Source organism: Diceros bicornis, chromosome 38 (genome assembly GCF_020826845.1).
Source record: "Diceros bicornis minor isolate mBicDic1 chromosome 38, mDicBic1.mat.cur, whole genome shotgun sequence".
In the NCBI taxonomy this organism is placed as follows: domain Eukaryota; kingdom Metazoa; phylum Chordata; class Mammalia; order Perissodactyla; family Rhinocerotidae; genus Diceros; species Diceros bicornis.
The window spans coordinates 12,377,468-12,393,196 of NC_080777.1; the positions used below are offsets into that span (position 1 = coordinate 12,377,468).

Here is a 15,729-nt window from a genome sequence, read left to right on the forward strand (position 1 = left end):
ATTATTATAATCCTTTGGCAATGTCATGTTTCACTATTTCATATTTCTTGGAGTTTTGTGTAGCTGTCTTCACATTTGAGGTAGCAGTCACCTCCTCCAGTCTTCACTAACTGCCTTCAGGAGAGAACTACCTCATGTCAGCCCTGCTAGGAATTCTGAGACTTTCTCAGACCTTCTATGGATGGACCTGCTCCATGCTTCTTTCCCCCTCTTGTGGCATTATTCTTAAGCTTGTGTGCTTTCTCTCAGTCCTGGAACACACCAGGCCAAGTGCTGACAGCTTCACTTTTTTTTCCACAAAAGTGATGCTAAAGATCAAGTTTGTGGTCTTTCTCTGGCCCACAGATTGGGGCCAGCTTTCTGTGCATGCTCACGAGCTGTCTGCCAAAGCTCGTCATAGGAATTGCACACAGGGAGCTGGCCAGGGAGTAGGGTGTGGTGTGGGTGAGGCATGCTGAGAGTTGGAGGCTCCCGTGAGCCAGTTAGGGGAATCCATGGCTGAAGTGTCCCCAATGGCTCATGGGCATGCTTCTTGATGGAGTCTACAATGCAGTTAGTAGGATCCGTGTCCCTTTAATGCCCTCCAAGAGTCCTATTGAGAGTTCTCCCAGCCTCTTCCCCCCCTAGTCACGCAGCTCATGATTCAATACTCTGGATGGGGCAAGAGAGAAATGAGCCTCTTGGGCAACAATCCACACGGCTGAGGAAGCCAGATGTTCACTCACACACTCTTACTCTCCCCCACAGGAGAAATCATGGGCCAAGAAGATCTTCACCCTAAGCTGTGCTGCCTTGGGGGAAGGATGAGATGAATAAAGTCAAAATCTTCCTCTTACCCTCTCCATGGCATCCAAACTCATAATTTTTTTGCTCCAACGGTGTGTTGGAATTTCTCCACTAGAAACCTGGACTTCCAGAAGGGCTCTCTCATCTGTGGGTGATTGTCTAAGACTATTTTCCAGGGGTCCCCAGACTTTAGCCAAGAGGGGCTGAAGCCAATTCACAGGCCACTGCAGGGCCCACAGCTGGGACCAAGGTCTGTAAGCTTATTACCCAATGCACAGGTGGGTGAGACTCCTCTCGAGTCCCTTGGTATATGATGCCGGGTCCCACAGCTCCCACAAAGACACTTCTATCCCTGGATGGATGCCAAATTGTTGTTGTCGAGGGGAGGAACATGAACAAGGGATGTCTTATTCACCCATGATGCTGACGTCACTCCTATATAATTTTATTTAATTGTTCTTCGTATTAAATGAGAAATTATTATTAACAGTGTCAGGGTTACTACATTAAGCAGTGAGATTAGTTCTACTCAAAGCTTTCATGAATTTTTAAGCCTTTGTATTGAAGTATAATATTCACATAGAAAGCGCACTGTCATAAGTATATGGTTTGATGCATTTTCACACACTTCCATCCCACTCATTCTAAATTAACCTCCCTAAGAGTCCGAGGGCTGAAGTACACAAGCTATGTCTGCAGAGTAATGAGACTCTTTTATCAATAAACACCAAAAGCCTCTATCTGCCTTACTCTTTTCTGGGTCAAAATGAAGAACAAATGAAATAAAAATGCCAAAACTCATACATCCAAATGGGTATTTCCTTCCAAAGGAATCACCTTGGGAGGCAATATAATCATTCTAACATTAATTATAACCAACCTAGAAGACTCACAAGAAGGAAACCTCACTACTTCTAAGTCTAATCTCATTTTCTAAACCAAAAATTCGTCTTACGTAACTTGATCCCCTTATTCACCAGACTTAGCTCCAAATGACTTTTTCACTTGCTCCAAAAATTAAATCCACCATAAGTGGGTGAAGATTTCCAGAACTGAACGTGCCTGAGAGGGTCAGCCTGTGTGTACATGTATGTGTGTGTGTGAGCGTGTGTGTAAGTAGTGGAATGTCTGAAATGTTCATTTCTGAAGCATCCTGAGCAATGGCAGCATTACCAAAATCTGTATGGAGACAGCCTTGAAGGTCATTCCTTGTTAAATGCCTTTTTGCTGGTACCTATGCAAAAAATCAGCCCCCTTTGTCCAGAGTCAAATCCTTACAGCCATCAAGGACCCGTTTCAGTCCTGGGAAAAGCCCAGGGCTTATCCTTAGCTGCTTTTATGGGAGGGGGGAAAGGCAAGCAGCAGAGGAGATAGAGAGGAAAGCTGCTTAGGACTTGGGTTGACAATAATTATCTTTACTAAGTTAAAGCATTTGCATCTCTCTTGGGTCATTACAAAAATATAAACATCTTCCCTCTTGACCTGACACTTATTTCCTTTGCAGCCCCTATGTGTAGGTTTTGGGGTTCGGGCTCATAAATGCTGGAACTCGAGGCCTTTAAATGAGCAGAATCTTGTTCTCTGCCTTCTTCCTTCTCCTCCCACCTCTCTCCTGTGTTCTGAGCAGCCTCTGCTGTGTCACTGGGTCCAGCATTCCTCTGACACATTGTTCCAAAGAATTCAAACAAAAAAACATCCAAATGTTTCTAAAACCTTTGATACAGATAACATAGGTATGGTTTGTGGCTTGCTTTCCTGAATAATCCATATAAAGGCCCTAATTCTCTGCAACCCATTAGCGGCTGGCATGGTTTGTGCAAAAATCAAGTAACAACCTCAACGTGAAAACAGGTGCATTGGCTAGGATCATGACCTTTTGAAGGTGACCTTAGGGCCCCAAGAACTCATCAGAAATCTTTAGGAAACTGTGGGCTGAGGTTACAACTCCTTCACAAGAGAATGGCCCGGGCTGCCAAAGGAAACCCAAGTCCAAAGGGTCCTTGACATCTTTACCCTAAGAGTCTGTAGACTTTTGTAGCAGATCTAAGCTCCCTCATTTTGCAATTTGCAAACATGCCCTTATTTAGTCTTTGGGGCATGGACAAAAAAGCCTGTATGGAACCATGGAAAAAGTTTCCACATAGTTCCAAATGAATTAATAATTAAATGAAAAAAATTTAACCACAAGAAAGTATGGGTAAATTTCTAACCATGGCAGACAAATAGGATCCAGGATATAGAAAAACATGAGATACAAATTGAAATAGGCTTATTAAAAAGTTTGCTGCATGCGCGCGCTCCGCTGCGGCGGCCCGGGGTTCGCTGGTTCGGATCCCGGGCGCGCACCGACGCACTGCTTGGTAGGCCATGCTGTGGCGGCGTCCCATATAAAGTGGAGGAAGATGGGCACCGATGTTAGCCCAGGGCCGTCTTCCTCAGCAAAAAAAAAAAAAAAAAAAAAAAAAAAAAAAGAGGAGGATTGGCGGATGTTAGCTCAGGGCTGATCTCCTCACAAAAAAAAAAAAAAAAAAAAAAAAAAAAAAAAAAAAAGTTTGCTGCAGACAATCATTAATGCAAATTAAATCGACAAGAAATTACCATTTTTTTCCCCATAAAAATGGCAAAATATTTTGGAATCTAATGATCAGAATGTAATTAGACAGTATGCTGGTAGTATACGGCTGATATAACCAACCTGCAAAACAATTTAGCAACATATATCCAAAGTCCATACCCTTCTTTCTAGCAAAACTACCACTAAAATTTTTTCTCTAAGGAAATAAGAGATACGATCAAAGATTTATGCCAAGATATTCATCACATTCTTCTGCACACCTGGAAAAAATTGAAAACAATCCAATTTTTTGGACTTAATCCTGGGCACATGTTAAAATGCATTTGAGGACACCCACAAAATGAAATATTATCCCAACATGAAAAATGATATTTTTGAAGATTTTTTTAACAACTGAAAAAATACTCAACATATCAACTTAAGCATATAGCAGTATTCAAGACTCTAGTTTTTGTATTCCTTCAATTTTGTTTTTAAAGGATTAGCCACAGAGACAGAAAGAAAATATGTCAAAATGTTACTTATAGTTCTCAGATGGTTTTTGTGTTCCTCTTTTTTTTTTTGTATTTTCCAAGTTTTCAACTATGAATAGGTATTACTTTTATAATCAGAAAAACCATCAAATTAAAATAAAAACACATTATGTTTAAAACTCTAAGATATTACAAAAATTATATTGGTATTTCATTTTATGACTTTTGGGGGGTCTTCAGACATTTTTCAGCTAACTCAGATCTACATTTTTTGATGTGATGCCATTTTCCATGATAGGCTATGCATATATCTAGCATTCACATTGCATTTTAATTCAAAATGCAGAAACTGTAACAAGAGTATAATTAGACCAAATTTTAATTTTCCCATAATAGGATAAAAAATCAACTGTAGACATGATTTCTGAGAAGCAAAGCTAGTTTTCTTGGAATAATTGCTTTCTTGCAGCCTTTCTGACGTTGGGGAAAGAGCCTCTGTCCAGAGTGGCCTCCTGGCTGAACCCCACCCTCACTATGATGTAGAGCCTTGGGCACCTGCAGGTCCCATCCCTCGTCTGGTTGCAGCTGTTCTTTTCTATTTGGGACTTCCTGTCCTGAGAACTAAATGTCACGGTCACATAGCCATTTGCAACTCCTTTCCTAACTCAGATTTGGAAGATTCCAGGTCTTTCCAGGCAAAATAGGGCAAGTCCTATGGTAAAGCTTAATCTCACCTCTTCCAGTACACTCTCCTCGGTCACTCCCACCCCAATTTTGTCCTTTATCCTTTGGTGGTGCTGTCTCCTGCTGACGTATCAACATGCTTTTGTTCCCATGGTTTTCTACATAGGACCTTTATGTCTCTCAACCCCACATCCACACATTTTTCTGAAGCTGCTTCTTTGTTCCTCCCTTAGATCGTCATGATGTTGAGCACTTGCGCTTACATATGGTGCATTTGCAATCAAGGGTTAATTATGGATGCTGTTTCTGAAGATTCCCTCCATAGTTCGCTCTTTCTCGAAACTGCATGAATAAATACTCAGGCCAGGGCTTACCTGCACTTGTGCACCGGATTTGTGGGGGGTGTCTTGAGGGGCAGCTGCAGGTCCTGCGTGTAGGGTGCACTGAGGGTCAAGGTGTCACCCTCACAGGTCAGGGAAATCAGGACCAGGCGAGGTTCCTGTCGAGCAGTAACCATGTTCCCATTCTCATTGATCACAAGCCAAAACCTGCCATTTTCAAAACACAAGAAAGGCATGGACCACCATGACAGGCAGCCGTCACTGCTGGAGCCATCAGTTACCCACACTCATCTCTGATTTCCTCACCGTAAGCCTGGTGTGTATGACTTTGTGTGTGTCTGTCTGTGTCTGTCCTCAACATCAACTCGGCAGCACAGCAAGACTGAGTCTGTCAGTTAATTTCAAAGGATTTACTAACCACTCAAGCGTCCAACACAGTATCTGCAGAACATTTTGAGCTCCTAGGTCCCATAGAAATCAAAGATGTTGATTATATTTTCATCTCAATTGCCAGGAAGTCTGCTCACTTTCACTAAACATGCCTCAAGGAGATGACAAGAATCTGTTTCACAGAAAGACTTTAAGGGCACAAGGAGGCACAGTGCCTGGCACACCGTGGGCACTGGGCTCCCGCTGATCGAAACAAGATTGTTGCTGTATTGTTTGCAGAGCACGGAGTTCAGCTGAGCAACATGCAATGCTACTCACGCCTTGCCAAATCCACCCCCAACTTTCCAAAAAAATTAATGTTTCAAAATTTAGAGCTGTGAATTCTGCAATTTGCTAAAAGGACAATATTTTTTCTGGCCCCGTACTCCTGGTCTAGAGGTACTTCCCAGAAAAAAAGATAAACGGAGAAGTAAGAGTAATAGATAGAATCAATTCCAAAAAACAAACAATGGGTTTGTGTAGGTTACCTCTCAGCTACCGAGGAAGCTCAACATATTGAAATTTTGGTGATTTCAGTTCACACTGGATCAAATGATTACAGTTACAGAAGCGAGCTTGTGCTTTGGGGACCCATGGACACAAGAAAAAAATATGGCAGATACTTTAGGTCATTACCTCCAGCAGGTCATCATGGTTGAGTTGTGCAGCCACACTAGAAAACTAAGGTTAGCGTAAACCCCTTCCCGAACTACCCTTTTATCAGCCCTTCATCCTGGACACAGACAGAGCTCTGCCCTGCTCCAAATCCTTGCTACCAGCACATGAATATTCTTTCTAGTAACTCTTCCTAGTAATATTGGTAGTTTGATCTTTCTCAAATACATATCTGATCGTGTCACCGCGTCTTGCAAAATCCCTCCATGGTTCCTGCTTTCCTGACTCTTCAGCAAGGCAGGCAAGGCCCTTCACAATCCAGCTGCTCTCCCAGCCATTCTCACCGCCCTGCGCCCTCACACACACCAGCCTTTCTTTCTCTTTTTAATTTTTTTATTGCAGTAAAATATATATAAATATACCTGGCATACTCTTAGGTTTATACTCAAAAGAATTGAAAGCAGGATTCAAACAGATACTTGTACACCCATGTTGGTAGCAGTATTATTCACAAGCCAAAAGGCAGAAGCAACCCAAGTGTCCATTAACAGAGAAAGGATATGAGACACAAATGTGATTTTAACCATTTTTAAGTGCACAATTCAGCGGCATTAATTACATTCACAATGTTGTGCAACCATCACCACTATCTATATCCAAAAACTTTTCATCATCCCAAATAGAAACTCTGTACCTATTAAGCAATAACTCCCTTTCCCCTCTCCCCTCAGCCCCTGGCAACCTCTAATCCACTTTCTGTCTCTATAAATTTGCCTATTCTAGATATTTCACCTAATTGGACATACAATGTTTGTCCTCTTGCCTCTGGCCGATTTCACTTAATGTTTTCAAAATTTCTCTTTGCCATAGCATGTATCAGAACTTCATTCCGTAGTGTTTATGTAAAACACTGTTTATCCATTCATCTGTTGATAGACATTTGGGTTGATTCCCGCTTTGGGCTACTGTGAATAACGCCACAGTGAACACTGGTGTACACGGATCTACTCAAGTCCCTGTTTTCAATTCCTTTTGATAAATACCTCACAATGCACAGCCTTGTCCCCAGCATGCCTGTCCTCCAATCCCAGTGTCTTTACCCAGTTTATTCCCACTCTCTAGAATGGTCCCCTCCCAACTTACTTGCTTGGAAAATTCATAATCACTTTTAATTTTCAGTTCAAGCTCTGAAGTCATTTCTGACCACCCCAGTTTCTGGTGCTCCTTTCTCTGTGCTCCCTGGCACTTATCACATTGAGTCAGCTATCACATAGAACTGAAAGCCTCGTTTGCTTCTCTTGATCACACTTTCTGGTAGTGTGATGACAAAAATAAAGAATGTACCATAGTGTCTGGTACAAATGCCAGCTCTTATTATTATCTATTTTAATATGAGCTCAATACATGGTATATATAGTAGTATACACATATGTTACTATACATACCATATATAGTATATATGGGTAAAATATGGTATAATTAGTAAATTATATACTACATATAGTATATATAGTAAAATTACAATGCTTTTTGCCTCTGGGGCCTACAAAAACAAATAAACTCAATAAACTCTATCATCTTTCAGAGTCCACTGTACAAACCACGGAATATCTAAGATTCTTGGCTTCCTTCCTCAAGCAAAGACGCATAGCATAGCTCACCTTTCAATTATGTCATGAATGGCCCTCTGTCTGGGGAGCTGGAAAGGGGGCAAGTTACAGCCCCCATCAGTCCTGTGTGTTACCTGCAGAAGCTGTGGGGGCGGGTCTGGGAGGAAGGAGTTTGAAAAGCAGCCTTACAATGAGGCCCAGAAGAGGACAAGGCGGCTTGCTCTGGGCCTTGGCCACCTTAGCTGAACCCCAGGAATTCACACAGATCGTGACTACCCACATAGGGCACTAATAAACCCACTATTTACAAAGCGCCTGTCTGGTAATGAAAACAGGAGCCCTGGTTCCACTGCTGTGTGGCTCTGAACCTCAGTTTCTTTATCCATAAAAGAGCGCTTGAGAGAATTAGGGAAAATAATATATGCAATAGCACTTTTTAATCTGCAAGAAGCTAAACCTTCAATTGCTGTGATTACGCTTCTGTGCTCCGCCTTGGTGCGCCCTTTGAGGGCTGGGCTCCGAGACTCCAACTTTCCCCACGTTCTCAAGAGACAACTACTAAAAATAAAGTGGCGGGGAGCAACCGCGTGAAGCTCGCCGCCTCCGCTAGACGGAGTTTAGAAAGTCGGCTTGCGCCCTGGCAGACACCTGGGGACGGAAACCACACCTCGTCTGGAGCGCAAGAAGCGAAAGAGTCCGTGGGTGATGTGAAATACAGCCAGCTCGCGAAAGCGGGTCGGGACGCAGGCTCCCGGCCCCTAGGGTCTGCTGTCGGGAGGTGATGGCCCCTTTTTCTCTTTTTCCTTGCCCCATCCAGCTCCCAGTTTCTTTACAAGGGGAGGAAGGGCCTGTGAGCGGACTCCAAACCTCCCTCGCTTCCGTCCGCATCCCGCGCGCATCCCGCGCTGCCCGCGCCCGGGCCCGGCTGTACCTGTCGCGCAGGTGGCCGCTGCGCAGCCCCATGGCCGTGCACTCGGCCGCGCTCACCGGCACCCCCTTGCAGGACTTGACCGGGTAGATCCACAGCTGCGCCACGGTGCCCACCTGCTGCAGCCGCCCGCGCCGCCGGGGCCTCGCGCGGCGCCAGGCCACGGCCCCCAGCGCCACGGCGGCCAGTCCCAGCGCGGCCACCCCCAGCCAGCCGGGCCGGGGCCGCGCGGGGAGGCCGAGGCGGGCCAGCGCCGACGAGCCGGCGGCGCCCATGGCCGAGCGAGCGCGAGCGCGGCGAGAGCTCTGCCCGGACCCAGCGCCGGTGCGCGCGCTCCGCCGCCCGGGGCTGCTCGCGGACGTGTGGACCTTGGCCCCGAGGCCAAAGGGAAGGCAGCTCCTGACTCCTTCCGGGCGGATCAGAGGGCATCGCGTTTATCTCTGGAGGGGTGGCCCTGGGGCGCTCAGCTTCAACACGGCCTTTGTCCCGCTGTCTTCTCCACTTCCGCCGCCTGAGGCTGCAAGGCGAGATACCCACCCCCGTGATCGCTGCAAATGACCAGTTTATTTATTCACGTATTTGTGGGTTGTTTAACCTAAAATAGACAAAAATGCAAAATTTGCAGGACAACGCGTCATTTCTAAATCAGAAACCAGGCAGCGGGAAGATCCCTCGCTTGGGGATAGCGAGTGGCGCGTGGGCACAGCGCGGCCCATGCGGAGTGCCCAGCGCCCTCCGCCGCCCTTCCCGCCTGCCACGCAGGGGCGAGGGAGCTTGGGGCAGTGGGAATCTGAGGGCGCGGGGATGCGACCAGGTCCTCAGGGTCCGCGAGCCGGAGCCTGTGAGAAGCAGGCGGTCCCAGGTTCTCCTGGCCGCAGCAGCAGCTCAGAGCGCAATGGGCAGCGGAGAGCGCCCCCTACAAGTCTCTGAATTTGGTCCCTTCCTCCTGGCCGGAAGGCTCAGAGATGGAGCTGCATTCTCCAGGGCCGTGACTGGGAAGGTTGGTGCTGGCACAAGGTCCGAGGCTTCTTCAGGCCAGAGGGAGTGTGACCCGCCTGCAGGGACTGCCCTCAGTCACTGCCATTTCCAAATCAGGTCTTATTTCAAAACAACAAGGTCAGCCAGTAGGGTCAGTGTGGTTTAGGAGCCTTAAGCTCTTGTTTGCTGCGCCAGAAAAAATTATTCTGACACTTGTTAAAACGGTAAGGAAGACTTTATTCAAGACTACTACTGCTCTGATATCAGGAACAAGTCGAGGATGCCCACTCTTGCTCCTTTTATTCAGCATAGTATTGGAAATTCTAGCCAGAGCAGTTAGGCAAGAAAAATAAATGAGACACCCAAATTGCAAGGAAGAAGTAAAACTGTCTCTTTTTGCAGATGACATGATGTTATGTATAGAAAATCGTGGGCCTGCCCGTGGCTTGGCGGTTGAGTGCGCGCGCTCCTCTGCTGGCGGCCCCTGGTTTGGGCCCAGGCCGGCGCCCACGCGCTGCTTCTCCAGCCATGGTGGGGCCGCGTGCCATAAGCAGCAACTGGAGGGATGTGAAACTATGATGTACAGCTGTCTGCTGGGGCTTTGGGGGGAAAAAAATAAATTAAAAAAAAGAAAATCATAAAGTCTCCACCAGAGAACTGTTAGAACTAATAACTGAATTCAGTAAAGTTGCAGGATACAAAATCAGTGTACAAAAATCAGTTGCATTTCTATACACTAACAAGGAACTATCAGAAAGAGAAATTAAGGGGAAAAAAGCCCATTTACAATTGCATCAAAAAGAATAAAATACCTAAGAGTAAATTTAACCGTGGAGGTGAAAGATCTGTATGCTGAAAACTATAAGACTGATCAAAGAAATGGAAGAAAGAAATAAATGGAAAGACATTCTGTGCTTATGGACTGGAGGAATTAATATTGTCAAAATGTCCAACTACCCAAAGCAATCTACAGATTCAATGCAATCCCTATCAAAATTACAATGGCATTTTTCACAGATATAGAAAAAACAATTCTGAAATTTGTATGGAACCACAAAAGACCCAAAATAGCCAAAGCAATCTTGAGACCAAAGAACAAAGCTGGAAGCATCACACTTCCTGATTTTAAAGTATATTACAAAGCTATAGTAATCACAACAATATGGTATTGGCATAAAACCAGACTCATAGATCAATGGAACAGAATAGAGAGCCCAGAAATAAACCCATGCAAATATGGTCAATTAATTTACAACAAAGGAAGCAAGAATTTACAATGGGAAAATGACAATCTCTTCAGTAAATGATGTTGGGAAAACTGGACAGCCACATGCAAAAGAATAAAACTGGACCCCCCCATCTTACACCATACACAAAAGTCAACTCAAAATGTATTAAGAACTTGAATGTAAGATCTGAAACCATAAAACTCCTAGAAGAAAACATAGATGGTAAGCTCCCTGACATCAGTCTTGGGGGTGATTTTTTGGATTTGACACCAAAAGCAAAGGCAACAAAAGCAAAACTAAACAAATGGGACTACATCAAACTAAAAAGCTTTTTCACAGCAAAGGAAACCATCAGCAAAATGAAAAGGCAACTGAATGGGAGAAAATATTTGCAAATCATATACCTGATAAGGGGTTAATATCCAAAATATAAAAGAACTCACACAACTCAATAGCCAAAACAAACAAACAAAAAATCTGATTTAAAAATGGGCAGAGTAACTAAATAGACATTTTTCCAGAGAAGACATACGAATGGCCAACAGGTACATGTAAAGGTGCTCAGCATCACTAATCATCGGGGAAATGCAAATCAAAACCACAATGAGGGGCCAGCCCCGCGGCGTAGCAGTTAAATGTGCGAGCTCCGCTGCTGGTGGCCTGGGTTGGGATCCCGGGCGCGCACCAACGCACTGGTTGTCGGGCCATGCTGTGGCAGCGTCCCACATAAAGTGGAGGAAGATGGGCAGGGATGTTAGCCCAGGGCCAGTCTTCCTCAGCAAAAAAAAAGAGGAGGATTGGCAGATGTTAGCTCAGGGCCGATCTTCCTCAAAAAAAAAAAATTAAGAATAGAACTACCATATGATCCAGCAACACCACTTCTGGGTATTTATCTAAAGGAAATGAAAACAGTAACTTGAAGAGATATCTGCACCCCCATGTTCACTGCAGCATTATTTACAATAGCCAAGACACGGAAACAATGTAAGTGTCCATCAGTGGATGAATGGGTGAAGAAAACATAGTATATATATACAATGGAATATTATTCAGACATAACAAAAGAAGGAAATCCTGCCATTTGCAACAACATGGGTGGACCTTGAGGGCGTTATGCTAAGTGAAATAAGCCAGATAGAGAAACACAAATACTGTATGATCTCATTTATTTGTGGAATCTAAAAAAACCAAACTCATAGATATAGAGAACAGATTGGTGGTTGCCAGAAGCATGGGAAGTGGGCGAAGTGGGTGAAGGAGGTCAATAAGTACAAACTTCCAGTTATAAGATGAATAAATTCTGGGGGTGTAATGTACAGCATGGTGACGGTCGTTAACAATACTGTGTTGTATATTTAAATAAGTTGCTAAGAGATTAGATCTTAAAAATTCTCACCACAAGGAAAAAACTGTTACTATGTGAAGTGATGGATGTTAACTTATTGTGTTAATCATTTCATAGTATATACATGTATCAAATCATGTGGTACACCTTAAACTAATACAATGTTATACGTCAATTAAAAAAAAAGACTATTACAATGGAGACATTACAATAGGGCTCAACTCTGAATACAGCAAAGACACGTGGGGATTTACAGCCCAGGAGCAGAGTGACGGGATCAAGTGGATGGAAAAATTACTAAGAGGAGACATCAAGGGTAGGAGGATTCTTACTGACTTAACAGGATTCTTGCTGAAGGCAGGTTAAGCTCTTAGATGTCATAGGTGGGGGTGAAGAACTTGATCAGATAATGAGAGTGATCAAATATAAAGGGTAGAGATTCTCTCTAAAGTGACTTAGTAGGATTCTTGCAAAACTGGGCTATGCAGGTGTGGCAAAGCTAGGGGCAAGGTCGAGGCCTAGTCAAGAAAAGGGCTCAGAGGAGCCTTACTAAAGTTTGGTCAAGGGGAGAGTCATTATCAGGTCCAGCTCCGCACATGGGCCAGGACTGTACAATTCAAGACCCCACCAGAATCATCCACGCAGATGGAGGGTGTCTTATATCAGAGAAGGGAGAGTCCCCAAAAGGGAATCAATCCCCTTTCCCCAGCTGGCAACACACTTCAGGGCCCTTTGGTGCTCAGGGAAGATCTGTCCTTGAACGTTGTTCCTCGCCATAAATATTTGGGTCTGAACAGATTATATCTGTCCTATTTGTTTCTCTTCCAACCCCAGGATTCCAACCCATTCCCCCCTCCTGTGAAATCCAGGAATTGTGTTCAGAGTCCAGAGGTCAGTGTTGCTTCAGCTGTTGGGGTACATAATGATCTCACCTCTTTCAGGAATGAGCTGGAGGGAAAAGGGGCTTGGAGTAAACCCAGCTTCCCCAGAAGAAATGTTGATTGATGGTGATGTGTGCCATGGGGGAACAGAGTGAGGAGCAGCACGTCTCAGCGTGACACAAGAGCACCGTACTCTCCACGGAAAAGACAGCTCAGGGGCACTAAATTTGTGTATTTCAGTTGATCTCTCTCCCTCATTTCTCTTCAGAAATTTAAAAGGAAAAATTTGATTCTCTATTTTAATGGTTGACATTAAAGTTAGTATCATTTTTCAATTTCATCATTTCCAAAATTTACCCAGGTATAGAGCTAACTTAACAGTTTTACCTCACAGGGTGCTGGGAATGGAGGTTAATTTTGTTACCAAACCAGGCTCATTTTGCCCACCACGTGGTGTACCAGTCACCAAGATGATGAGTTCTCAGCAGAGAAAGGGTTTATTCACAAGGCAGCCAAATGAGGAGATGAGAGAATAAGTCTCCAATCTGCCTCCTCGAAAATGGGGATTAGGAATATTTATGGGATAATGGGGCATGGTGGTGTGAAGTGGGGAGAGATGATTGGAGGTAAGGAGAAGTGAGGTCATTGACAGTAGTATTCAAGCTTCGTGGCTCTTTGTAGGATGCATGTTCACAAAATGGTGGCATCAGCATGATGAGAGTGGAGTTTTCAGACCCCTGACATCAAAGGGCCACCTATGGATCACTGGCCTAGGCCCAGTTAATGAGCCAGTGGTCTTAACTGGCCTGAACTGGACAAGGAGTTGACTCTCAGTTCCCGAAAAACTCAAGCACCGGTTACCATGGTAACTCAAGCATCAGAGATGTTATCTATAGGGCAGGTTTTAGTAAGGCATTATCTAACTACTTTTGCAAACAGACAACTGATTGAGTATAGTTAAAACAAGTTGGCCCCTGGTTTCAATTTCAGTCCCAGAACCCAGCAAAGGAAAATGGAGAAGGAAGATCAGCTGCTCCTCACTGGCCACTGGGCAGTCTCTCAGTCACTGGCCATCAGGCCTGAGATGGGCCATCTGTGTGGTTCATGATACCCACCCCCAGCCCCCACCAATGACAGGAGGTAACGTTTGTGGAGTCTGATTGTGTCTCTGGAGAGAAGCCCTCTGCTCAGTAATCACAAAGGGTAAAGAACAATGAATGACAGTGACTGAAGTTCTAATATAAAATGAGAAAAGCCCGGGAAGCTGACTCATAAATACCGAAGAAAAAGTACAATTGAGATTCATATTTATTAGTAGTAAAGAAACCACAAATTATAAGTGGGTTAATTCATTCACATGTTACTTCAGAGAGAATTTTTGTTTACTCATACCAAAATAGTTCATTTCTCTGTTACAAAAAAAATTTACACCTAAAAAGATATGTTCATGCTTCCTTCCTCCCAATCCTACTCTCAAAATTTCATTCTAAGTCCCATTCTCTTCTTTATCATAGTTGGAATTCCAGGTGGTGTATCTGGCAATTACACACAAATTACTTTTATATGGCTTAATAGAGGCATAATCAACTATAAAAAGAAGGTCTATAAAATAATTTCCATACTCAAGTACAACCTGATTCCATAATAGCAAGGTCAAAACTGAATGAAAAGTTGATAGGACTCAATAGCCATGTAAAAATCAACTAATAGGAATTTCTGGCTGTGTTAACATGTAAAAGTACGTCAGGAAACCTGTTGTTTTCCATGCAATGATAGGTAATAAAATGTAGACGTTTTCCTAAAATTGTGTAGCTGTTTAGCTGATTCTTTAAGCTTTCTTTACTCATCAATATTGTCAGGGACTGAAGAAGTGTAATAGGTACAGTAACATTCAAAATAATTTTACAGGCAAGCTTATTTATTTAAAAACTCTTCATTACCTAAAATTTGTATACTTTCTTATTCCCAAATCAAATCTAATACTTTCCTTGCATTAACTTGGAGCATACATAACTCCAAAAAGTCAAAAATAGAGATTTATTTCCAGGGTGAAGATGGTCAAAGGCTGATAATAATGATTCGCCGAGGTGGTGCTGCTGTCATCAAAATCCTCATCAATGTCTCCGGGACGCTGAAACCTGAAATAAATGACAAGAATCTCTGATTATTTGGTTATTTCTCCTGCCAGTCATAAATAACTCAAACATCTACAAAACAGTCACTTATTGAGGTTAAAATGCAAGAAATATAAACTATGTCCTGCACCAAATTACCTTAATAGAGAAAAGCAGCCTTAAGACGGAGTCACCCGGGGCCAGCCCAGTGGTGAAAGCAGTTAAGTGCACGCGCTCCACTGCCGCAGCCCGGGGTTCGTGGGTTCGGAACCTGGGCGCACACAGACGCACTGCTTGGCAAGCCATGCTGTGGCGGCGTCCCATATAAAGTGGAGGAAAATGGGCATGGATGTTAGCCCAGGGCCAGTCTTCCTCAGCAAAAAAAAGAGGGGGATTGGCAGATAGGCATAGGGCTGATCTCCTCACAAAAAAAAAAAAAAAAAAAAAACTGAGTCACCCACCTCGTTCTGGCAACAGCCCAAAGCAAGGGACGTCTCTCACATGCCATGTGGGGGTGCCCACGGCAGAGCGCTTCTGAGAGCAATTGGTCCAGCTGCTGAAAAATATGCCTACACCCCACGAGTCAACAATTCCACTTTAGGAATCTAACTTACAGGAAAACACTTAATTTTAAAATGCTCTGCATACAATGATATATACTACAATATTATTTATAACAAAATTAGATATAGTCCTAGTGTCAAATATTGTAAAATGGTGTTTAAAAAGTGTCATATTTAT

The 15,729-nt window shown here is 43.9% G+C and overlaps 2 protein-coding genes across 3 annotated transcripts in view; both read right to left on the reverse strand.

Moving 5' to 3' along the window:
• MTARC1 (mitochondrial amidoxime reducing component 1) overlaps positions 1-8,864 on the reverse strand; it is a 31,751-nt gene extending 22,887 nt beyond the window's left edge. The window contains exons 1-2 of the mRNA XM_058533673.1: positions 8,445-8,864; positions 4,893-5,066 (exon numbers count right to left, since the gene is read on the reverse strand). Of these exons, the coding sequence (XP_058389656.1) occupies positions 4,893-5,066; positions 8,445-8,716 (446 nt within the window). The 5' untranslated portion in view covers positions 8,717-8,864. The remainder of the gene's footprint in view (positions 1-4,892; positions 5,067-8,444) is intronic.
• A 5,300-nt stretch (positions 8,865-14,164) lies between these two features.
• MTARC2 (mitochondrial amidoxime reducing component 2) overlaps positions 14,165-15,729 on the reverse strand; it is a 37,794-nt gene continuing 36,229 nt past the window's right edge. The window contains exon 7 of one of the 2 annotated variants that reach the window (XM_058533676.1): positions 14,165-15,012. In XM_058533676.1, coding sequence (XP_058389659.1) covers positions 14,898-15,012 — 115 coding nt within the window. In that variant the 3' untranslated portion in view covers positions 14,165-14,897. The remainder of the gene's footprint in view (positions 15,013-15,729) is intronic. The other variant, XM_058533675.1, reaches the window with a different exon arrangement.